Below are 26,784 nucleotides of genomic sequence, written 5' to 3'. Positions count from 1 at the left end.
TTTACCTTCATACTGCTCTCAGATCTATTGTTTATTCTGCTGCAGAGTGCAGCAATTTTGGCTGAAGGAGGTAATTAAAATGTGCGCTGTATCCTCTGCACTCTTACATAAGGTTGCCGAACACTCAGTTAGCCTAGTGTAACCTGAATGCTAATGCAGTATGTTAAATATTGTCAGTAAAAGAAATATGTTCAACAACATTATACTCATAAATCTTACAGAAATAGAAAAATAGTGGTTTTCAGACTGGCCAAATACTCAAAAGGTATTTTTGCATACGTTAGGGCACAGGCGATTTTGCAGGGTGTGCAAGGGGACCCGAAAATGTTTAACTTCTGTTTAATTTCTTCATTATCAAGTTTCTCATTAAAACCTTTGATTGTTTGGTCATGATTGTAGGCTTTCAAAATTCTTTTATGTAGATCATAAGGCTTTCATAAGGCTTTTATACACAGTTAAATATCATTTTTTTCTTCTGTAAATTCTTTATATCAAATTTTAAATGGTGACAGGATGCATAGAGTCCTTAATAAATAGGCTATAGACATTAGCTGGATTTTTCAAGGTCAGCTCTCCATGAATAACACAAATTATCTCGAATATTTCTTTTATGTGTACTGCTGTTGATTTGTTCCTGAGTCTAGATTATTTGGCTATAGACTCCCAGGCTACACTATACTAAGCTAATGTTCACTAGAATTGGCTTTTCTATCTACCTAACATACTCACATGTCACCTATCTCTAAATGCTTAACCTCAAATAAAACTCGCTGAAAATAATTAACATTTTTGGATGTACTGTAAGCCTTGGATGTGCTCATCCATAAATGAACACTGTGGGAAACATTTTATGGTTTAAGTGTTAATTCGGAAGTGTAGGTGTTAATGTTCTGGGGATTTTGGTATGAATCATTTTCCTGTTTGTTGGGTTTTTTCTTTTTTTACAGGGAGAGGGGATTTACATAATAATTCATTTGAAGGTTGCTGTGGGAAAGAGCTATAGGAAGACAGAAAAAGAAGGACAAAAACAGAGAAGGAAAGAAGGACAGAGAGACAAAAAGAAGGACAGGGAGAGAGAGAGAGAGAGAGAAGGTTACAGTGAGAGAGAAAGCAGGTTGGTGTTTCTCTGTAGGAACTTACCTCCAGCATTAAACATACTGAACTGAAGAGCTTTCACCTGCCATGAATGCCATGCTGTGGAATGATTAGAATGACCATACGTAGTACAATGAGCCCCATTTAACATTCTTTTAGTGAAGGTCCGCAACAAAAACTTTTCTGCCAGATTTACAAAAGTTTTGGAAATACTGATTTCCTTTGTACCCATATGCGTATGTTGATCATCTGCAAAGTGCAAAGAATTTCCTGATAAAGCTCATTTGCACTTACTGAGGACCTCAAAACTCCATAAAAGGTCAAGCGCACAGAGGGCTGGAAACAGAAAATGACTACCAAACGGTGAAAAAAAAGGCAGCAAGACAGAAATGGAAGCTATTTTGACTCACTTCTGTACTAATAAAAATATTCAGCAGTGTAACAGCACCAGCACCTGAAAATGTCAAAATCTAGAGACAATCTTGGAGAAAGTTTTTCTTGGAAACTATTGGTATTTGTTTGGGAATGTTGGTGTTTGTTGGATAATTTTTTAGTTTTTTTGGAGACTACTGGTGTTTGATGGAGAACGTTGATAAACGAGGCATTTACACACACTCAAGAGCAGGAAACAGATGTTTCTCTAAAATTCTGTGGTTTTCGCGTATACCATATATCTTGTGTAAAAGCACCTACAAACGATTTATGAATAAATCAATTCGTATACAGCTTAAAGACCCAACGTTGGCAAAGCATCAGGAAAACACTGAGAACATTACCAACAAAACAGCCCCAGGAAATAATAATAATAATAATAATAATAATAATAATTGCAGAAAAAAAGAAGTTTGACTTCTCTCTCCTGAGAAATGCAGACTGTTCCAACTGTTATTGTCCCTGCAGGTCAGCCACGATTGCGTTTTTTTGTTTGTTTGTTTGTTTGTTTTATTATACTGTTGCTTTCTTTAAAAGCAGGACCCTCAAACTGGGTGTTACAGTAATAACATTAGTAATTTTGTTCATTATAGAGGAAGAATCTAGTTTCCAGTTTCCTCCCATCTCCTAAAAAACATGGCCCTAGATGTGAATGAGTGTGTGAAAGTGTGTGCGTAGTGCGATGGACTGGTGTCCTACCCAGGTTGTATTCCCTGACCACAACCTTGACCAGGATAAAGAGATTTCTGAAGACGAATGAATGAATAAAATGATTGGTGCTATGTGGAATCCATCTGTAGGTATTGTGGAGTGTGGGACTGTTTCGGGTACACAGTAATTTGGCAGTGGTCTGAAAGAGTTGGTGACAGTCGTGTCCATGTCCGTGGCTACACTGGCCCTGAAAGTGGTATGTGAAAGTTTCTTTAATAGAGTCACCTCTGATCTTACCATTAAGTACGTGTAGACCAAAGGCTCTAGAGAGATGCTATCACCTTCCAGCTCTAATTTAAGGTACATTTGAGGTTGTTTCTGTTTCTGACGTTCAGATGAACTGGTTCAGCTCTGCATTAAAGTCTTCCCATAGCAGCACATTTCACTGGCCTGGAAATGATCATCTCTGTGTGGAGGCTGTTTATATACTCCTCATCATAATACAGGCTTTCTATTGGAGGAGTGTAGACAGCACTCTCCAGCACACTCTGTGCACACTCCTCCAGCACACTCCTTCAGCACACTTCTGCAGCACACACTCTCTCTCAAAGACACACTCTCCCTCTCCCACTCTCTCAGTCAGTCACGCACGCGAGGTTATCATAGCCCCTCTCCGGTGGCATTTCAGCTAGATTAAAATGAGCACGTCGCTTCCTAAGAGCGAATCTACAACATCTCTGATCGGATCCTCCGCTCATCGTCACCATCAGCATCCCCAGCATCACCGGCACACCGGAAACACGGAGCCCGCGGAAGGCGCGCGCGGAAGCTCCCGGAACGGATGCGCGAGACGCGGTCAGGGGAGCCAGCACGAGGAGGAATCGGCGAGACGCAAGCAGCCGTCTCATCCCCCTCAAAGTGACAAAGCCCCGAAGCGCTCGGACGAAACCAGCTCGTTTTTTGAACCGAAGGAGAAACCGCGAAGGGGTTCGAACCAAAGCGTAAACGCGAACCCCGCGCCCGCGAGCGCAGAGGCGACGGGAAAACACGGCAACGCGCGCGCGAAGGCACCGGACGAAGAGTTGCATCCGATCATAAAGTCAGTCTTCGGACAGGTAAGAATGCAGAGGTATTAAACACGCATGCGGGAGATGATCAGTGCATTCAACAGGTCTGTGAAGGTGCGAGGGCACGCGCGCGGACAGTTGAAGAAAGCACGAGCTGTTTAAAAAACTTTGTAGTGAAGTGTGTAGAGTTAACTCTTACAGTGTAGAATTAACATTTAGCGTGTAGCATTAACTCTTACAGTATTGTGTTTAACTCACTGTTGATTTAACAAAAATGTAAAATTAACACATACAGTGTTAACTCAAAACTACTGTTAACACTTACTGTGTAGAATTAACATCTAGTGTGTAGAGTTAACTCTTACAGTGTAGAATTAACATTTAGTGTGAAGCATTAACTCTTACAGTATTGTGTTTAACACTTAGTGTTGATTTTACAAAAATGTCAAATTAACACTGTTAACTCAAAATTACTGTTAACTCTTAATGTATAGAATTAACATCTAGTGTGTAGAGTTACTCTTACAGTGTAGAATTAACATCTAGTGTGTAGAGTTACTCTTACAGTGTAGAATTAACATCTAGTGTGTAGAGTTACTCTTACAGTGTAGAATTAACATCTAGTGTGTAGAGTTACTCTTACAGTGTAGAATTAACATCTAGTGTGTAGAGTTACTCTTACTGTATAGAATTAACATCTAGTGTGTAGAGTTACTCTTACAGTGTAGAATTAACATCTAGTGTGTAGAGTTACTCTTACAGTGTAGAATTAACATCTAGTGTGTAGAGTTACTCTTACAGTGTTGGGATTAACTCTTAGTGTTAAAACTACTGTTAACTCTTACTGTGTAGAATTAACATCTAGTGTGTAGAGTTGCTCTTACAGTGTTGGGCTCTTAGTGTTAAATTAACTATAGTTTTAACACCTACAGTGTTAACTCTTACTGTGTAGCGCTAATGCCTAGTGTGTAGCATTAACTCTTACAGTATTGTTTAACTCTTAATGTTGAATTAAAAAATCTTAAACTAGAACCTAAAGTTTCAACTAAAAAATACTGTTAACTCTTACTGTGTAACATTAACACCTAGTGTGTAGAGTTAAGTTTGACATTGCTGGACTTAGATCATGATGTTGAAATAAGATTAGTGTCAAATTAACACCTACAGTGTTAACTTAAAACTATTGTTAAGTCTAGAATTAACACTTACATGTATTTTGTAGAGTTAACTCTTAGAATGTTGGGCTTAACTTTTGGTGTTGAATTAAAAATAGTGTCAAATTAACACCTACAGTGTTAACTTTTAAAACTACTGGTAAGTCTTAGAGTGTAGAACTAACAACTAGTGTGTAGAGTTAACTTTTGAGTAATGGGTTTAACTCTTGGTGTTGAATTGACAGTAATGTTAACACCTACAGTGTAGATTTAGATCTGTTCACTTTCCAATTAATTAAAGTGTTGAATTAACTCAGTGTAGGGTTTACTGTTACACTGTCAAATGAACATCTACAGTACAGTATATTTACAGTACAGAATTAACACCTAAATATTGTGTGACTTTTACAGTGTAAAATGTCCTGGATTGTCAATTTAATTCTAAAAGTAAATCTTCTTCCCCATTCCTCTGTGAAATGGTAACACATTGCTGAAACACACACACTAAATAAAAGAGGTGCTGGACATGAGCAGAATTGAGTTTTTATCCCAAAAAAGCTCATCAATCCTACCGTTCTACCTCATTTTTTTAATTATTATTTTTAATAGAACAACATGAATTCAGAAATCAGAATTCTGTCTGTTCTTTTTGGAAAAGTTTTTCTCTGCAGTTTCATGAAAAGGCAAAAGTCACTCATGTTTCTCTAGGTTTGTCCCTTGTGGGCGTGGCCTGTCCAGTTATCTGTGAGCTCTGATAAGACATGTATTCAGGCTACTGTATAATTTATAGCCATCACTATGTTATATTGTTATGAGAAAATGATTCGATTTTTCCATCATGTTTGATACGTGATGGAACATCATGAGTTCTGTCATGTATTTCAACATCATGAGTTGCGCCCAACACTGTAAGACTTAACTCTACACAGTAGGTTTTAATTCTGCAGTGTAACAGATAACACTGTAGGTGTTAACACTATTGTTAATTCAACACCATGAGTTAAGCCCAACCTTGTAAGAGATACTTCTACACACTACGTGTTTAATGTTCCACAGTAAGAGGTAACAGTATTTTTTAGTTTAAACTGTAGGTGCTAGTTTAAGATTTTTTTGTTAATTCAACATTAAGAGTTAAACGCAGTAATGCAAGAGTTAATGCTACACACTAGGTGTTAATTCTACGCAGTAAGAGTTAACACTGTAAGTGTTAAATCTATTATTCATTTAACACCAAGTGTGAAGACCAACACTATAAAAGTTAGCTCTACACACTTCAATTTTACCCAGTAAGAATTAACAGTAGTTTTGAGTTAACAATGTAGGTGTTAATTTAACATTTTTGTTAATTCAACTCGAAGAGTTAAACAGTGTCTAAATCCACACCAGCTATTATTTAAACACTCCCCACGAATAGAACGAGGGATGCTTTCGAATTATTTTAAAATTTAGTTGATGTGGTTTTCATCACCTACGCGCTGTCTTCATGGAAGATGTTAAAACGAAACAGAACGTAATGAGCCCAATGTTACATTGTCTGTTATAGTAACAGCTACAGGTAATATAAAAGCCAACACTTTATATTCACATATGCACAATATTTTAAAATGATTTTATTTTTTAAATAAAGTCATTCATTTTATGCGGTATATCACAGCTCTGACTGGCAGCTCTATCACAGCTCTGACTGGCACTTCCACAGATCTTTCTTTTTCTAATGTGAATGCAGTGCAACGGTGAGGTAATATTTATTGTGAATTTGGCTCTAAATATAAGCAACATTTTAGGTACAGGGGAAAAGTTACTGGAATTGTCAATGGTTATTATTCTTATTATTTTTTCTGGTTAAACAGTCAGTCTCATGTAGTTGTGAAACTAACCGCTTGTGACTAAAGTAACTACATGATTTTCTTGCAGCAGAAAATAGCATATGTTATCAGAAATATGAAGAGGTTTTCTCAACTGTATACAAAATTAGAACAAACCAACAAACGTGTCTCATTGTTTCAGCCTTAAAATATATTAATTCTGTGACAACTGACTTTGCAAATGTGTGAAATTTGCTTTTTTACATATATTTTCTTAGACAGGACTATACAAATATGAACTTGTCAATCAACCTCAATTATAAAACTAAATAATTTGTGTGCAGTAGATTTGAACATTTCTACTGAGTGTGTATGCACACTAACATTTAACACACAATGATAAAACAAGCTGTAGGAGAACTTTATCTTCCAAAGTCAGAAAATACAACGAGTTCATGTGAAATCTTCTCATAAATGTTGGTGAAATCTGTGTGACTGTTTGATAACTGTTGGAATCTAACCAACAGTGTGTCTCTGAGAGAGCAGCACAGCTCAATCACTTATACTTGTGTTAATGTGAGCTAGAAATAACCCCAAATCCAGGCCAAAACTTCAGTCTCACACACACACACACACACACACATGCACGCACTTGTGCGCTGTAGGCCGTTATGCTCCTCATGATGGAGGTTAATTACTGTGCTGATTGCTGGAGGAGTTTTAATGAGAACACTCGTCTGGTTCATGTCTGTGATGTCGGCGGATTCAGATGTTTTTAAGAGGAGATTTCATTATTTATTTCTTATATAAGTTCATATTTATTCATATATTTGCTACATATGTAGTCTATATAATTATGGGAGGGAGGGAAAGAAGGATGGATGGAAGGAAGAAAATAAGGAAGAAAGGAAAGAAGGAAGGAAGAAATGAAGAATGAATGAAATAAACAAAAACAAAGGAAGAAAGAAAGAGTCAAAGAAAGAAAGAAAGGAAGGAAGGAAGCAAGAAAGAAAGAAGCAAGGAATGAAGGAAGGAGCAAACAAACAAGTAAAAATGAAGGTTGGAAGCAAGCAAGAAAAAAACAAGGGGTGAGTGAAAGGAAGAAACAGACAAAAACAAAAAAGACACAAAGAAAGACAAACAAAGAAACACAAACAAAAAGAAAGAAAGAAAGAAAGAAAAGAAATGAGAAAAGAAAAAAACAAGCAAACAAAAAGAAAAAAAGGAGGAAGGAAGGAAGGAAGGAAGGAAAGAAGCAAGCAAGGAATAAAGGAAGAATTTTTTTCCCAGAAGCATCGCACAAAAGTCATCATTAATTGGTAAAGTGAGAATCACATTAAAACATTTTCTGCCAGTCGTGAAGATCCTAACCTCACTATGTCTTTTGGCAAACAAACCAAATGTAGTTAGAGGGGCAGACAGACAGAGAGGTAGCCAGACAGAGAGGCAGACAGACAGACAGACAGACAGACAGAGAGGCAGCCAGACAGAGAGGCAGCCAGACAGAGAGGCAGACAGACAGACAGACAGACAGACAGACAGGCAGTTAGCATTTAGCATAGTGGTTATCACTGACAGTACACACTATTTCAGATGTGATGTAATACTCATTTATGATCAGACTTGTACACAGAGCAGCTTCTAGCTACATATGAAGACAGTATTGCTGAAATATTGTGTGTGTTTGTGTGCATGCGTGTGTGTGTGCAGTCACTGTTTTTCAGAAATATTTCTCCACCATTTCCCCCAGCATGCTGTATTTCATATTTCTTTATGTAACACAAAGACGTGTGTTAAACCCTGCTGAATTGCTCTCCACTGGCTGTGTAGCTAAATTTAGCCGCGTCGCTGCCAACATGAGGGAGAGAGCACACAGCGACCGTTATATTTTAATAAAAATATTCACATGCCTGAGCTCAGTGCAGCTCAGTGTGTATGAGATTATGTACATTATTATTACAGGAGATGGGCAAATCAGATGTGTGGGGGAGGAAGAGCTGAAGGAAGCAGCTCTCATGTTAATGTGTGCTATACAGTAAAAAGGACAAAATTTAAATCTCACCCCCTTGAAGAATTACAGTGTGCATGTATTAAAACTAATTTGTGTATTAATCTTTGTTATGTGTGTGTTAAGCACTGACTCGTACTGATTTCTGTAATAGCATCTTACACATTCAGTACACCTGTTATGGCAGATTTTAAAAACTTGTGTAATTGTTGATATGATGAAGTTGTCTGTAAGGAGATGTTTATTTCTGGAAGGAGTCTCCAGTGTCAGCGCTTTTGTAACAGACTTAACAGTAACTTTAACAGAGAGAAAAAAGAGAGAATGAGTGAGAATGGCAGTTTCTAACTGTTATAACATAAGTGATAACAGGAACTAACTTGTCTCACAGATGTCCCACAACACTAAACATAATTATAAATGAATAAAAAGTATGACGTACTGTTCTTTAATTAATTATAAAAATGTAAGTGGTAAATATTTGTCATATTAGAGGAATAAAACAGTTTGTGGATGTGATTTTAACAGGATGAGCTTTTAATGGAAAATAAGCAAAGGCGCCCTGCTTCTCACCACTGATTATTTTCCTGCTTTTGTCATGTCTTATTCCTTTCAAGTAATTCTAAAGAAATAGCTTGTTTCTGTGTGAGTGATGTGGGAACTAGTTAATTTTAGTAACATTAATTTATTACTGAGTAAATGCCCTCAACACTCTTTATATAGTTGTATTATAGTAAATATTATATATGCAACATGTATTGTCTGTTTAACGAAGTATGGAGGCAAAAGGGTCAAAAAGATATTGAAAGTTTTTTTTTTTAAATGTTCAAATGTAATAGAATTCAGGGTTATATTTAAGCACAGAAGATATAAAGCTGAGGAGCAAATACAGAGCTGGTGAGATCTAGTCACTAGTTGCATGTTGTCTCGTTATATTTACAGTGTTACACTTCCTTACTGTCAGAGTTAATGTATCTCTATGTTGTGTGAGGTGACGATGTTGTTTTTATGTAGCACCAAGGTTCTGGAGAAACGTTGTCTCATTTCACTGTGTACTGCGTCAGCTATATATAGTTGAAATGACAATAAAAGCCTCTTGACTTGACTTGACTTGACTTGACTTGAGTTGCACTGCAAAATATATCTTAGCAAGTGAAAATATGGCAAATATATCTAATACCTTTTACTATGAGAATATTATAAATCAAGTATTTGATTATTCAGTCTGTTTTTAAAAGCTTTTACTAATTTCAAAATTTTAGTTTTCTTATTCTATGTGCTTATTTAAAGAAATACTGTAAATGCTTTTAAAATTAGAAAAAAAAAAATCTGTCAGTAGAATAAGACTATTTCCAGCTTGAAATTAGCACAAAAAAAATTCTTAGAAACATGATAGGAATTGCATTAGATAAATATGATTAAATTAGTCATTTAGATGTCATTTTTGCAGTGTGGATTAATTTGGGATCTATCTCTGACTGTCAGCTAGTTTGGAAAACAATTTGTTATAATATGTGCTCTGCAGCAGTGCTGTTGCAGTATATCTCGCTGCTTGTAGCTAGAATATGAACTCAAAGCTTTGTAATGGTGTAGCTGATCCCTCATTGTGTTCACCTGTTCCCTGTTTCACCCTCATTAGTTTGAGCATTTAATGCTGTGTGTTTTCCTTTGTACTGGAGAAGCCTTGTTGATTGTATTGTGCATTTCTGAGTGGTGTTCCCTTGTGTCACGTTTCAGAAACCACACGTTAATGGGGTGGTGTTCTGTGACTGTTTCCTTCTTTGTGTCATGGCTATCATGGTGTCAAATGCCATGGACTTTTTGTTTCGGCTCCTGAATTGGTCTGGTCCACACCCCCATCTTGTCATTTTTGTGTTTCCCTTATTGTGTTCACCCTTACCTTGTTTTACCCTGAGCAGTTAAACCCTGTATGTGTGCCTTTGTGTGTGTGTGTGTGTGTTGAGAAGTTGTATTGATTGTATTGTGCATTTCTGAGCTTCATTCCCTTGTGTCTAGTTTCTTGGGTTTTGTATTGAACCTTTTTACTCTGTCTGTTAATGATTGAACTATGATGATGATTTCTGGATTTGTCCTAATAAAACTCATCCACACTCCTTCATCCTTCATGCAGTCATTATAACCCACCCCTATAACACACACACACACACACATTTCATATGATAAAGTTATTATATTTGTGTGGGGGGGGGGGTGTGTGTGGGTGTGTGTGTAACACCTCAGTATACATGCAAAGTCCTCTTTGGCCACTGTGTGTCGTAGAAGACTTCTAAAAGCCCACCGCTCTGCTCATTTACACACACCACACACACACACACACACACACACACATACCCCCCTCATTCAGTAACATTGGCTATGGCAAGACGTCACACTAGTAACCCAATTTTATTTCCCTTGACAACTACCAGTGTTGTCTCGGATTCCTTGTCCTTAGAGAGGAAATAAACTACTTAAATCATACCCCATGATTCTAAGCATATTATATCCTGAGTACATGTGAGCATATCTGATTGGGTGAGGCACTGGTATGAAGGTCCTGGATGTTATCATTTCAGAGGCAGTGACTGAAATCCTGCTGAGTTTTTCCCATTGAAGAAACAGCTTGAACATTATATTGGTTTATATATTGCTGTCCCATTTGAACTGATACAGCTAAAACATTTATTGTAAATACATCATCTTATTGCTGATCATGATTTGAGTTCATCTTAATGACAGCTCTGACTGAAAATAACAGACAAAAGCAATAGAATGGCACCAACAGTTTTATTTTTAGTATAATTTCACTTTTAGTAAAAATGAAAAGGGGTCACTTTGAGCCAAAGGTGTTAAAGTGAAAGCTAAAAGCATTGCAGTGACACTGAGGGCACTCTGCACTGCTGATGCAGAGACGTGTGTGTGTGTGTAAGTCAGCAGTGTCAGGTGATAGTGAGCTAACGTGTGACTCTAGCTCTAGCTAACAGTAGAAAATCACCTTTGACATTGTAATAATGATGAAGTATCAGGGATTTTAAACAAAAAGTGAAAGCTGTAAAATCTGAAGAGATGAGCTGGGAGCAGTGCATGCTATAGGAGGGCAGGAGGTTTTAGCAGAAATCTGCACTGCTGGCACATTCCTGCTGTTCTGCAGGCTTGAGTGTGCAGCTACAGAGAGTGAAAGAAATAGGGGAACAGCGATAGAGTGATGAAGGAAGATATAGGCAGATAGATATAGGCAGTCTCCAGGAGATGGAGGAAATACGTAAAGAAAAAGAGTGTCTCCTTCTTCTGCTCAACTATTCACTTTCAACAGGATAGATAGACGGATGGACAGATGGATGGATGGATGGATGGATAGATAGATAGATAGATAGATAGATAGATAGATAGATAGATAGATAGATATGCTCATCTATAGATAGACAGGCAGACAGACAGATAATCAGGTAGATAGATAGATAGATAGATAGATAGATAGATATGCTCATCTCTAGAGAGACATGCAGACAGACATAAACAGGTAGATAGATAGACAGATGGATAGATGGATAGATAGATAGATATGATGATCTCTAGGCTTCACTAGTTTTCACACTGTTGCCTGTGTGTGTGTGTGTGTGTGTGTGTGTGTCCTGTGTTTTAACCTCATCAGTAACCTTAGTAACCTTATTTAAGGATGCAGTATAGAGGATCAACACGTTGTATGTAACACTCGAAACATAATCCTCAGAGTGCGTTTCATGTTTATTCCTGATATTTAAAATAACCGGGATCAAGTGTGTGTGTGTCTGTGTTTAGTAGTGTGTGTATTTATAATTGTATAAGGCTAGTCTGTTTATAGTAAAAGATGTAGGTATGTATACTGGCTGCAGCCAGTGTGTGTGTGTGTGTGTGTGTGTGTGTGTGTGTGTGTGTGTGTGTGTGCGTGCGCACAATGAGCTGACATTATGCGAACAGACGGCTCAGATGCACACTAGAGTTCACAGTGAGCCTGCGGTGAAAAATCTTCATCAGGATGAATTGTCCAAAGAGAGACAGAGAGAAAGAGAGAGAAAAAGAAAGATAGAGAGAGTGAGCGAGAGAAATAGAAGAGTGAAGGATAAGAGGATTGAAGGGTGAAAAGAGAAGACAAATGGAAGAAAGGGATGGAGGGTAAATGAATGAAGGAGGAGAGGAATGGAAGATGACAGGAGTAATTAGGAGAAGGGGAAAGGAGAGTGAGTGGAGGAGAGGAGTAAATGATGAGAGGGGAACAGGAGCGTAGGATGTAAGAAAAGTAGAGGAGAGGAATGGAGGATGAATGTAGAAGAGGAGGGGAATGGAGGATGAGAAGAGGACAAAAATGTCAGAGAAGTGAAGAAGATGAGGAAGAACGCAAATAGTGGATGACTGGAGGAGGAGATGAGAGGAACGGAGGATGAATGGAAGAGAGGAAGGGAGGATAAGAAGCTGAGAGGAAGGGAGGATGAGTACAGGCAGGATGTGATGTCGCAGCAGGTGCATTTTGGGTTGAGCTGCCTTTCTCTATCCTGCACTGGCCTTTAGCCAGCACACCGGTGTGTGTGTGTGTGTGTGTGTGTTTGTTAATGCAATTGTTGCTGTAAAAGAGCACTCAAGAGCTTGAAAGTGTGTGTGTGCATGTGTGTTTGTGTGTGTGTGATATTTTTAGCTCCCCATCCCTGTATCCGTGTGTGTGTGTAATCGAGTGTACACGCGTGTGTGTGTTTGGATTAGTGTCACCAGTGTCTCGCTTGGGGGAAGGTAATACGTTCGACCCTAAGAACCCGTCTCTCACTCTGTGTGTCTCTCTGTAACTCTCTCTGTTTATTGTATGTGTCTCTCTGTCATTCTATCTCTGCTGACTGTCTCTCTGTCACTTTCTCTGTCTCTCTTTCTTTCCATCTCTTTCTCTCTCTCTGTCTCTCTCTATATGTCTCTGTCTGTCTTTCTGTCTTTCTGTCTATCTTTCTGCCTCTCACTGTCTCTCTCTGTTGTCTGTCACTCTCTCTGTCTTTCTTTATTCTCTTGTTCAAGTAGATAATACGAAACTGTGCACACAGGGTGAGTGAGGAAAAGAAAGAGACAGAGAGAGATGGAAAGAGAAAGAAAAAAGAGTAACAGCAACAGAGAGATGGAGAGGCAAAACGAGATAAAGAGCTATTCAAATCGAGAAAGAAGGAGAGACGTAGGAGACACAGAGCGTGTGAGAAAAAAGCAAAAAAAGGATAAAGATAGACAAACAGAGCATGGGTGAGACTAAGACTAAATGATTGACATGAAGACAAGAGAAGAAAGGACAAAAAGTGATAGAGAAAATAAAGGGATAGAGAGATAAGAACAAAAGACAGAGAAGAAGAAAAAGAGGAGAGAGATGTAAACAAAGGATGAGATAGGGCAAGAAACAGAGGGAGAGAGAGGGAGTAAAAGATGAGAACAAAAGAATGAGGAATGATGGGAGAAAGCGAGATAAAAATACAAATCCCAGAGTGTTAGGGACAGAGAGAGAGAGGGATAGAGAAAGCTACAGAAAGAAAGAGACAGAAAAATATAGAGAGATAGAGGTCAGGGGGACAAAGAGAGAGAGAGAGCAAGTAAGAGAGATGAGAGAGATGAGAACGAACACTCACTCTTGCGCTTCTCTCAGTGAGCATTCACACACACGTAAGACATGCATGCCTTCTCTCCTCCTTCCTTTCGTTCTCTTATCCTGCATCCAATCCCTCGCTCTAGTCACTTATCCTGCCTCAGCCTCCATCCCTCATTCCCTCTCTCTATTTCTGTACCTGATACATTTTTACTAGAAAATGCACTTTAAAGTTGCTTAATGCATGCATGGAAAGACACACACGCGCACACACACACACACACACACACACACACACACACACACACCCACTAGCGTTGACTCTTGCACTCTGAGAGGCAGGATGAGCTAAAGCGACTCACTATGGGCAACTGTGTGAAATCTCCGCATAACCGCTTCAACAAGAAGGTACGTTCGCTACCAGTTTCAATGTGTGTATGTGTGTGTGCTAGTGTACAATTTGTGTATTTGTATATTAGTGTGTTTGTGAGTGCATGTATGATTGTGTGTGTGTGTATGTAAATGAGCCTGACTGTGCTTTTTTAGACTCTAGCTGACTAAACAGGACTGACTCACTCTTCCTTGTAGAGTTGAGCATCCTCATGTGTGTGTGTGTGTGTGTGTGTGTAATAGGATTATAGAGCTATGCTCAAAATATCGATCCAACTATATTTAGTAGATTTAGTTCCACATGAGTCATCATTACATGCAATGTCAGTATCTGTATTTTAGCCCCTTAAGTATTTACACTTTGTCCTGAAACAGGTAAACATATTTAGCCTTTAGTGGGTAACAACACATAGCCAGGGTTAATAGTGAAATTCCACGTCAGTATTCAGTACTCTGGGCTAAAGTGGAGATGTGTAAGCAGGGTGAAGTTTGCCCAAAATTAAGAGGTTTATCAACTATTCTCTATTCATGCTCTGAACCTAAGCAAACAGCTCTTTTAAGGCCAACATGGTTTAAACTATTAAAAAATTCTGTCCTAAAGATCGATCAGTTAATAAGCTTGTATCAATGCTTTTCGATCCCTAAATGTGTGGTGGCCTGGGAAAACCTTTTACATTGTAACATTCTGACATTTTCTTTTATTTATAGTTCTGAATACTACCTGAACTGAAATATTGTTTATTTTTACATGTATCTAAAACACAAGCAAATTTAAAAAGCAGATTTTAAAATGCTATTAAAAAAGTGAAAGGGGAGACAATTGCATTTAAATATTTCATTCTGACTCCACTGAGTTTACAGATTGAATTGGCATGAAGCTATCGAACGACTTGACCAAAGGTTTTAAACATTGTAAAGCCGAGTGCACACTACGTGACTTTCAAGATCTCAGAATGGCTGACCCTTTCACACTACAGACTGTAATCACTTGCGATCAGTTGTTTGGTAGATGCAGGGGTGTGCACACACTCCCGATCTTTCACCTGGAGCGATTCCTGCTTAACCACACCTGTTCCCCAAATCCCAATTTCTCATAAAAATAAAAGTGGCAGCTGTGACTTTGGCACAATTTTTGTAAACAAGAAAAAAGAGAAATAAGAGAAAAATGTTGAGGACATATTGGTTGGAGAGATGCAAGCAGTGAGGATTGTCTGTTCTGCAAAGAGACCTGGAGCTAACAGTGAAAAGAAACATAGCTATTTTTATAGGAATTATGTCATGCTTGTTTTTATTTTTGCTGTTCCTAGCAACATAACATAAATCATTTCTTATAGAAGTGTTATTACTCCCACACAAATAGATGGATGATAACAGGATTCAGGAATCTGCTGCGCAGGAGAGCAGATTAATTTGATTTCTTCTCAGGCTCTTGTTGGCTGTTTCTCATCGCTGTACTAGTCACCTAGCCTCAAAGGGGATTCATCGCAGAGAAAAATCAAACATGCTTGAAAATATCGAAGAAAAGCACTGAACCAATGCACGCTACATGAGGCGGAAATCAGGGCTGAAATCGTGCAGTGCGCACTAGCTTTAGGCATACTTATTGTATTTATGTGTGTGTGTGTTGCGTGTGCGCGAGTAAGCCGCTCATGTTGTGACAGTAAAAGTATTTGCTATGCCTTAAAGGCCCTTTAAGACATTAAAGGCATAATTATAGGATTATAGAGAGAGAATATAAGAGAGAGAGAGAGAAAGAGAGAGAGAGAGAATCCTTGTTACTCTGATCACTTTACCACTCTCGGTTGATTGGTTTTACACAGAACACAGTGTTTTAAGCTCCTGTCTCAACTTGTGCACTCAAACTAAATTTTACGCTATTCACTCATATCTATTTAACTATTTAATGCCTGGATGTTTGTAGGACAGTACTGACTATAAGTAAGAGCTAGTATTTGCACTAAATGGAAAAGATGGATTACCACATAGTATCTCAAGTCATTCAGACACACTGCACTCCTAACACGTTATTCAGAAATGAATAGCGCACTACATCTGAGTCTTTCAGTGAAATTAATACTCACTCACACTAAAAATATGCAAAGTACACCGTTTGAGCTTGTTTCATACCCGAATCTTTGCAAACCCTGAATCATTGTAAAGAACCTAGCTTAGTTATTATTTCATGTGAAAGCTAGTTAACTAACATTTGTTACTGACTCTTGCTTCATCGTGTATTGAGAGATCTCAGTTGGAAATTGTCTACACCCCACTGCATTTCGCTTATCAGTGTGAACTGTTAGTGGGGGTGTAAGAGAGCAGGACATACACTCTCTCTACCACACACACAGATGGACCGTGAAGGTCATGCTCAAGTAGAGGGCAGATGCTGATTTCACACACACACACACACACACACACACACACACACACACACACAACACACACACACACACACAGACCGGTGAGCAGGATTGAGGACACACAGGGAATTGCAGTTATGCACACTGTGCTCATGTTGTAATCTTTTGAGGAAACAAGACTTTAGATGTTGTAAGTGTGTTGTGTGTGTGTGCGGATATGTGTGTTGCATGGCTTTGCTTTAATTTGATGTCAATTTAATTTGTACAGCACTGTAAAAGTATGTTAGTATTAATGCTAGCTAGACAGCATTACAACAAAGGGATAAATGTAAATAGATAACTAGCCAATAACTGAGTGATTTCATGATTTTCATGGCATTCATTCCTTATATAATTGTTAAAAATTAAACTTTATTGTTTCAACATTTAAATTAAGTAAACATGCATTTTACTAATCTAAACCCATCTCAAGCAACAATTTCATTTTTTGCAAGGTTTCTGTGCTGACAACAGCCGCATGTTGCTCTTACAGGAGTAACACGGTTTAGGTTTAGCATCGAATGAGCATGTACAAAAAATGTAGTTAAGTAGCATCCATGCTAATGGCATGAGGACATGAAGGACATTCTAATGATTTTTATTTCATTTATAATTTACTTATTTTACATACTTTCAAAATGACTTCACCAGTCAATATCACAACATTAATAATAGGAAAAAAAGGAATGAAAGAATTTAATTTTCTTCTTCACCTGATCTTCAGTAAATTCAGATGACGCAACTTCCTGTTGAACATGTGACTTGTGGAATATTCTAAATATTTCATAGGGGTGAATGCATTCACGTAACAGGGTTGAGTGAATGTTATGGGACTAAAATGTACATTTTTCATAACCTATAATGGATAATTCATGGAAAAGGAAGTTTCAAGTGTGAGATGTTAAACAGATTTGCACATTAATGCAAAAAAATGAAGTATTTTAATGATTATATTTCAGGGTAAAGTGTAAGTATAGTGAGCTTGGACAGGCAAAAAATGCTGTTTTCTAAGTGCTGTACATAGGTATTGTTATTTTTTAAGTTATTTATCTGAAAGATGCAGTGATGGACAGATGTTTAAAATGTCTTTTACCTTTACATAATACCATGATACTGCAGCAAATAAAAAGTCTAGCTAACTGGTTAGCATTACATTGAAGTAACTAGATAATAAACAAGCTTTACAGCAAGTACTTTATAAAATAAAGCAATAAGTATAATATGTATTATGAGAAATCAATGAATAGAGCTTAGAAGCATTAATAAGGACAAGGAAAATAGATTGTGTATAGATTGTGCATGAGCAAATAGATTATGTAGAGATTATGGGTGACCACTGTTATTAAAACATTGGTGATGGTAACAAGAACAATATTATGGCTTTTAAGTTTCACACATATATAAAAGCATATAACAGTGCAGTGTGAGGGTTCAGATACACGGGAAGGGAAACTGCTGGAATTTTGTTTTTGGTGTACCATCATACATGTCATCATATCCTTAATACGTAACACATGTATAGACAAGGACTCTCTATGTCTGATCATTTCTGTGCCCCCTTGCTTGTCACATCCCTCCCCAAAATACTGGCCCACATCAGGACCGGAGGCGGAGCTACAAAGCTGTGGCACGTGATGAAGGCGGAGCCTCAAGCCACACCCTGGCATCTCAAAACTCCACTTATGTACACAATGTGCTTGGTCCTGCATGCATCTTCCTACGCAAGGGATTCGCTGAGAGCCGGCAGGCTGTACGTAAGTGTGTACACACACAAACAGACAAATCTGTATAATAGTCTGTATATATTAAAAAAAGTTGTTGTTTTTTTTTACATTATGTTACAGTGTACCCAATATGAGCATTTAAATTAGGAAATAAATAAATAAATGTTCCAATTCAATTCCCTAAACCTTTGTATTTCAGAACTTGTTCAGATCATAGTGATACTATAAATGAGGTAAAGACATGTTTGGAAAAGCAGTTTCTCTAAGACTATAAGCCTAGATTTGTCTTCTGGTTGCTATTAGACAGTGTTAGTATTGACTCTAACACAAATATATAGTTGTGCTGCATGTGTCTATTTACAGAGATTCAGATCAGCAATTTTCAGTTTATTCTAGATTTGTTTTGAATAAAATAAATAGTCACAAAAATTTCTCTGGTTAATTAAACCTATTTCATACTTAGAGTTTAGGTGTGTTTTCTTTCTAGAGCATTCTAGAGCATTTAACTTGAACCCATTTCTTGAGGTTTAGCCAAGAGGTTTGAGTTCATTTACCAGAATGGACTTATTATTTATCCTCAGTTATTGTCTGGTAGTCATATATTTTGTTGATTTTTCTGTTATATATTTTTTGTTTTTGTGTTTATGTTGTATTTTTTTCTTGCTGTTTTATTTTTGTTAATAAAATGTATTTGTTATAAATGATCAGAATTGGTCTATTTTATGTCTGATACCCTTTGAGCTGCCATACCTGTATGATACTATATTCTAGAAAAAGTGTCTTTAATGATAATGAATACTAATGATGATTGTCACCTGCCAATTCCCACCCACTATCCAGCTCTCCCCTACTGTAAACATGTGCTTCCAGCCACATTTTTTTTTCAAACTCCTGCGTCGCAGGGCGCTGTAACAAACATACACAGGAAAGTACTATCTGCCCTCTTCTGCACACATGAGCTCTTAGATGCCCACAAATGGCTGCTGTTGCTGTGATTGACAGGGATGAGAGTATGACATCCCTCCCACCCAGAGAGCACAGCCAATTTTGCTGTCTTGGCTCCTAGCCACAGATGGCTTTGGCATCATCTGGATTTGAACTTGCTCCTGATCTCCTGATGAGAGGGCAAATGCATTTCTGCTGCGCCACTTGGGAGTCCAAACCCTTTACATTTATTAATAATGTACAATAGACCTACTGACTGAATATACATTCAGACCCAAAATCTAACAAGCAGCAATGTCAAGTATAGTGTGTTCTGATTGGCTGGCTGCAGTAAGGGATCATCACACAGAACATACAGAAGAGTGTACTCACCGATACAAGGTCAGTATCAGATCAATAAGAAATGACAATAATTAACACAATGTTACTATCTGAATTGAATATCTGGCGTCACAGCAGAATGTCACTATAAATACCTCAATTTTGCAGCTACACTTGAGGTCAGAAATGGATACAGATGAAGGAATAGAGAATATTAACATGAATTGCACATGAAAAAATAATATATATTCTCTAATTGTATGCCTTCAAGATGACCAACATGATATGTGTCTAAAATGCAGTATATATGGCCTAATACCTATAATGTCCACACGCACCACCATGTCATTAAGTAATATCTGATGAGCAGTGATGCATTTCAAGGTAGATGGGGGCTGATAAACTGCACAGAGCAATGAATAGGTGTGAACACAAGCCCTTACCTCTGTATCACATATTATAAAAAGGTGATGAATTTCAAATGCTTGATAATATTGCCTGTGATTTTTGGCCATTCTTGTCATTACTGTGGCTAATCTGCCAGGAAAAACATTTAAATTTAAGTGTGACTCACATGCATAAATAAAGGATAAAAAGTTAACCCTAGTCTTGCTGAACCACACTGGTCACCTAGTGGTGGATAAACAACAATCGAACTCAGATTAAGTAAAATAAAAATCATCTGGGGTGTTTGAAGTTACTAAAACATATTTGCAAAGTCAAAATGTCCAACTTAAACTTTTTTTTATTATTATTATTATATTTTTTCCAATTTATGATTACCTTTCAAAACATTTGTAGATCCTGCTTTAACTAAACTCTGTTTTTTATTACAGATACAGAGTGGAGTCTTTTAAACTGAAAGGAAAAAGGAAACAACTCCCATAGATTTTTTTCTGTTGCTATTAACAAATGAATTTTTTTTTTTTTTTTTTCTTTCAGGACAGACAGCTGAGACCTGAAGAACTGGATGGTAAGATTTCTGAGATAATGCTAAGAATATAATACCTTACTCAAGGAATAGAAGGAAAGAATAGATAAAATAATTTTATTTAGACCAATTGCCCTTAATAATAGGGCATTACTAATTGAAATTACGTTTCTGTAATTTGACCATGATTCGTCTCATTGTTGGAAATGATTCAGACTGATTCAGAGTTTGAACTGATTCAGTGATTCAGAGTGAATTGGTGATTCAAACAAGATTTGCTGTGCAAAAACCATGCTTTCAAAATGTTAATATTATTCTAATATAATTCTTATTTAAAGCTACTGTCACACAATAACTAATGTTTTTGGTTCTTTCAATTTTATTTAAAAATTGAAATGTAAAATATTAACCTTTTCATCAATCCTTATCTGTTGTGTTTTCAGAGCTCAGAGAAGCGTTTAAAGAGTTTGATAAGGACAGAGACGGCCGTATTAACTGTAAGGATCTGGGGGTCTGCATGAGGACCATGGGTTACATGCCTACAGAGATGGAGCTGATTGAACTAAGTCAGCAGGTCAACATGAACAGTATGTTCCTCAGACCAAACAGCAAAACGACATCAGCCATTATGGCTCATTCCAAATATCATTAATCTAGTTAAATAGAGAGTTTGGCCAGTAATGAAAAATCTCTTATTTACTTTTGTTCTTCTGTGTTCTTACAGTGGGAGGTCACGTGGACTTTGATGACTTTGTGGAGCTGATGGGACCAAAACTGTTAGCAGAAACAGCCGATATGATCGGAGTGAAGGAACTCAGAGATGCTTTTAAAGAGGTGAATACAGACAGAGGCAGAAAACTAAGACACTGGTAATATGCAACATGCCAAATTCACACACACACACACACAAACACACACACCCACACACCCTTATTTGCCTCTAAATGACCTGAATATCATTCCTGTAAAAGAAATGTGATTAAACACTGTTTATGCATGTTTGAGAATAATCATGCTTTATCTTGTTCAAGCTTTAATATGAGTCATTTTGAACCTGATGAATGTGTACCAAAGAAATTGAGCACACTTTTTTTTCATTACTTTCAGTTTGACTCTAATGGAGACGGTCAAATCAGCACATCTGAACTACGAGAGGCCATGAAGAAACTGCTTGGACAACAGGTTATATCTTTCTTTTTATCTCGTCTTTCTTTCCTCTGTCATTCTTCTCCATTGTCTTACACCGACTAGTAGCAAAAACCACACAAAGAAACAGCCAATGAGAATCAGCGGCAAAATGAAAAGTTTCTGCTCTCACATCCAGCAGATCCCTGAAGCCAGTTTATTATCCATATATTTGTGTGTATAAGAAATTATTTGGCATGTCATATCCAAATGGTTGCTACGAACAGCAAAGATAAAAACAAACACATGATTCCTGGTGGTGCACAGTATAAAAATAGCTAGTATTTACACTATACCTCCAGTTCTCTTTGCAGAACAGACAATCCTCACTGCCTGCATTTCCCCAACCAATATTTTCTCCACGTTCTCTCATTTTTTTCTTGATTCTAAAGCCAAATACTAACAATGCCACAAATTCACATTATAGACAGCTCTCACATGTTTTTTTCATGAGAAAGCGGGACTGGGGAACAGGCACACTTTGGTAGGGATCTCTCCAGGTGACAGTTTGGAGTGATCTTGTAATGTGTACACCACTACGTCCACCAAACAACATACTGCAAGAAATTAAAGTCATGTAGTGTGAGAGAACAGCTTCATTTGAATGTTCTGTATTGTCTATAGTCACACTGTGCTTCTTTGTTTTTTTATTGCAGGTTAGACGCAAAGAGCTGGAGGACATCCTGAAGGACATTGATCTTAATGGTGATGGACATGTGGACTTTGAAGGTGTGTGTTTGCATCTCCCAGTGTTTAGAATGTATGTTGTGTGCATTCCTCTCTCTCTGTGACTAAGGCTGCATGCCAAACTGCACACGAATGTACTAAAAAATGCAATGACTTACTAGATACTAGATACTATTCAAAGAGTGATGTTTGCTGTTAGATACAACTGCAGCAAAGTTTTTGTTCTTTTTCACAGAGTTTGTGCGAATGATGTCACGCTGACATGAAGGAATGACAGATCAGAGTTGAAAGACATGATGGAGGTAGAGAGGCACTCGGGAGGAGATGAGAAGGGACTTTTGGAATACAACCTCTGACCTCCGACCCTGCAATGAAGCATGAAAGCCCTTTACATCTTTATAAACACTACAGGCTGATGAAACAATGCTGCAAGAAAACATTTTATATCCTGCTTTAACAGAAGCACATCTTCCTGATGATAATCAACATATCGCTGCAATACTGTGACTTAAAATTCTTACGCCAGGAAAATCTGAGCAAGACACCTTGGGGATTGGATATGCAATATTACTTCTTTGCGTTTATGTGTAGATTTTTATTGCTGCGTGAGAGTGAGTGTGTGAAGCCCATTTTTCATGAGACACAGGAAATGTGTCCTTTTAGCATCATTAAATGTAGCTTTTTATACCAGAAAAGCAGTGCAGCAGTGACAAGCAGGGGGTCACACATGCTCAAACACAATTACTCTAATATATTAAAACAATATTCTACATGGAATGTATTTATCCATATAAACCATAACATACACTCACCTTCCACTTTATTAGGAATGCACGTACACCTGCTTATTCATGCAATTATCCAATCAGCCAATCATGTGGCAGCAGCACAATGCATCAAATCATGCAGATACATAACTGGACAGTTGAAGATTGGAAAAACGTCACCTGGTCTTTTTCAATTCATCAACTGTCCAGGTTTAGTGAGGCTGTGCCAACTGTAGCCTCCTGTTCTTGGCTAACAGGAGTGGAACCTGTCATGGTCTTCTGCTGGTGGAGCCCATCTGCCTCAACTTTCAACATGTTGAACATTTCGAGATAGGTTTCTGCTCACCATAGTTGTAAAGAGTGGTTACCATAGACTTCTTGTAAGGTCAAACTATTCTGGTAATTCTCTTCTGATCTCTCTCATCAACTATCATAACTGCTGCTCACTGATTTTTTTTTGTTTTTCACTTTGTGTAAACTCTGGAGACTGATGTGTGTGAAAATCTCAGAAGATCAGCGGTTTCTGAAACAGCCCATCTGGCACCAGCAACTATTGCCACAGTTAAAGTCACAGAAATCACACCTTTTTCCCCATTCTGATGTTTGATGCGAAACTGAACTGTTAACTGAACCTCTTGACCTGTATCTGCATGATTTTATGCATTGTGCCGCTGCCACATGATTGGCTGAGAGGACGATTGCGTGAATGTTCAGGTGTACATGTGCTGATGATTGCATGTAAAATATATGAAAAGGCTGGTCACTATGATCCTATATATGAATAGCAGCAATAATTAGCGAATTTGTATATTGTAAAATATACATATTATACAATATATTTTAAATGTAAATACAATTTAAAGCATATCCATGACATGTTGCTTCAGCTGTAAAATGAGCTGTAGTCTGTGTTTCTCTGTATACTCTTAAAAATCAAGGTGATGCAATCGATGCAATAGAAGAACCATTTTTTGGTTTCCTTAAGTGAGGTTATTAAACGTTTTACAATCTGAGACCCAATTAACTTTATAAATATTACATAATACATATTAATTTTATAATCCAATTATCCATAATCCAATTATTCAAATATTAGGCTCGTTATTTAAATGTGCAAAGTACTATTTGGCTATTTATTGGGAGTCATGGAGCTATATTTAAACTTCACTGACAGAACACATTAGAACTCATTCAATTCAAGCAACTAGTCAAATCAGCTAATAACTATAAGAACACAATAATAAATATAACTTTAATAATGGTGCGTTGTGATTTGCATCACTGTATCAGAAATAAAAGAATCACAGCTATGCTTCCTGACCCTACTTTTAGAGCCATGGTCCTGAAGAAGCTTTTGATGAATGGATTATGGTTATTCAGGAAATGGTTCTTCAGTTTATTTATTTTGTTTACAAAATAAAAGGGTCTCCAGCAAACCTAAAATGATTCTTTAAGGGAACAACAATAGTCCTTCTATGGCATCGCTCTAAAGACCATTTTCTAGCACCTTGATTTTTAAGAGTGTAATGTGTAATAGTAGCCTCTTAGCTGGTTAACATGGATATCTAGTATATTCATTTGTATATTAGTGATGTTGTAGAGTGGTAAACTGCTGGAAATATCTTCATTACCGATCCATTCTGTCATAGCGTCGTCTGATAAAACGTTGCACTACGTCAAATGTTGAGCCATTTGGGATTCAAGTTACTAGAAAAATGTCACGTACATCCTATGTACTGCATTATAAATATGCAGCCATTCACTATATACTTTACCATTACTAGAGAGTGTATAAAATAATGGCACTATTAGTTCAACAGGGAGCCCTACCGCCCTATGGGCAGTACATAGGATATAATATAGTTACTTCTATGCATTAGTTCATTGTGTGTGCAATCAGCAGGTATTTGGGATACCGTTTCCTGATACAAAGTGCACCACATAGGGTATGAACTTGAAATAATGAAATAAATAAATGTAGTATACATCCAATATGCAGAAATTTGTGATTCAGTTCTCTAATGCACTACATAGAGAATGAAATAATAGCACATACGCTCTATTTAGAGCATTATAAGCCCACCACATAGGGGATTTTTAATGACTTCCACACCCTATGTAGTGCACTACACCCAACAGGGAGCCATTTGCTTTTGATTCAGCTCTGTAATAAATATACAAGCACACTACATCGAGGATAAAAATAATAGCACTCCCTACAGTGCACTATACATAAAATTTGATACAATTTTCATATTAGGAAGATCAAAAGTACATTTATTTTTATGTTGTAAAGACAAGACATTATCACTATCTTGTCTGTGTTCATCTCTTGCATGATTATAATGTTGACCTAGATGTGTAGTTGGAGTCATGTGTGCATTCAGATCTTTATTGTGAGCGTCGACATCTGTTCAAAATATAAAAAGACATCTCAAAAAACTCAATGTGTGTGAGAAAGAAGGAGAAGAGAGTGTGAATTCTGTATGTCCTCCTTCAAAGTGTCTTAATTTTGTTCAGGTTTGTTTTAAATGTTTGATTCTATGCATGCAGAGTGGCAGAGTGTAAATTTTTATTAAAGCCTTGTGTTATTAAATGTTTTCTTTTTTCTAAGCCCATTACATATTTTGTATAAATATTGTACCAATCTGTAATGTGTTCTCTGCAAATACATTTAGCCATCTTAGAAGTTAGGAATATGGTCTTAAAAAAAAACATGGTCTTTAATAAACACATACACTAAATGGGCAAAAAGTACGTGGACACCTGATCATCACAATCAGATGTGCTTGTTGAACATCCCTTTCCAAAACCATGGGCATTAATATGGAGATGGTTCTCCCTTTGCTGCTATAGCAGCCTCCAATCTTCTGGAAAGGCTTTCCACTAGATTTTAGAGTATGGCTATGGAGATTTGTGCTCATTCAGCCACAAGAGCATTAGTGAGGTCAGGCAGTGATGTTGGGCGAGGAGGCCTGAGGGGCAGTCACTGTTCCAGTTCATCCCAAAGGTGTTCAGTGGGGTTGAGGTCAGGGCTCTGTGCAGGACACTCGAGTTCTTTCACTCCAACCTTAACACACCATGTCTTCATGGAGCTCATTTTGTGCACAGGGGCATTGTCATGCTGGAACAAGTTTGGATCCCTTAGTTCCAGTGAAGGGAAATTGTAAAGCTACAGCACACAAAGACATCCTATGCAATTGTGTCCTTCCAACTTTGTGGCAACAGTTTGAGGAATCAAGACATATGGGTGTGATAGTCAGGTGTCCACAAACTTTTGGCCATATACTGTATGTTATACATATACCCAAGGGTCAAACATTCATCATTCATACATTCATCTTCAAAAAGTACTCTATCCTGGTCAGGGTCGCAGTGGATCCTAAGATTACCCGGGGAACACTGGGTGAGAGGCAGGAATATAACCTGGATGAGATTCCAGTCCATCACAGGGCACCATGCACTCACACATTCACACATTCATTCACACCTAGAGGTCATTTATCTTAACCAACCCACCCACTGGCATGTTTCTGGGAGGTGGGAGGACACCCGAGGAACCCAGAGGAACCTAGAAGAACCCAGGGAGAACATGCAAAACTCCACGAAGGCAGTAAAACAAGCTCAGGATTGAACTTGGGA

At 37.6% G+C, this 26,784-nt stretch overlaps 1 protein-coding gene across 3 annotated transcripts; it reads left to right on the top strand.

Annotated features, from left to right (window-relative positions):
- The first annotated feature begins 2,723 nt into the window (after positions 1-2,723).
- On the top strand, positions 2,724-25,745 carry cabp1b (calcium binding protein 1b). 3 transcript variants are annotated; one of them, XM_026942681.3, is made up of 8 exons: positions 12,512-14,201; positions 18,183-18,332; positions 20,515-20,545; positions 20,947-21,090; positions 21,228-21,337; positions 21,611-21,685; positions 22,345-22,417; positions 22,611-25,745. In XM_026942681.3, the coding sequence occupies exons 1-8, from the start codon at positions 14,157-14,159 to the stop codon at positions 22,634-22,636; spliced, it is 654 nt and encodes a 217-aa protein (XP_026798482.1). In that variant the 5' UTR covers positions 12,512-14,156; the 3' UTR covers positions 22,637-25,745. The 3 variants fall into 3 exon arrangements, with proteins under 3 accessions (XP_026798481.3, XP_026798482.1, XP_026798483.1); XM_026942682.3 differs by having other exon boundaries at positions 18,183-18,336; XM_026942680.3 differs by lacking the exons at positions 12,512-14,201; positions 18,183-18,332 and adding an exon at positions 2,724-3,293.
- The last annotated feature ends 1,039 nt before the right edge of the window (positions 25,746-26,784 follow it).

This window comes from Pangasianodon hypophthalmus, chromosome 17, assembly GCF_027358585.1.
Source record: "Pangasianodon hypophthalmus isolate fPanHyp1 chromosome 17, fPanHyp1.pri, whole genome shotgun sequence".
NCBI lineage: Eukaryota > Metazoa > Chordata > Actinopteri > Siluriformes > Pangasiidae > Pangasianodon > Pangasianodon hypophthalmus.
Note: the sequence above shows the minus strand (reverse complement) of the source record. Positions and strands in the feature narration are given on the sequence as shown.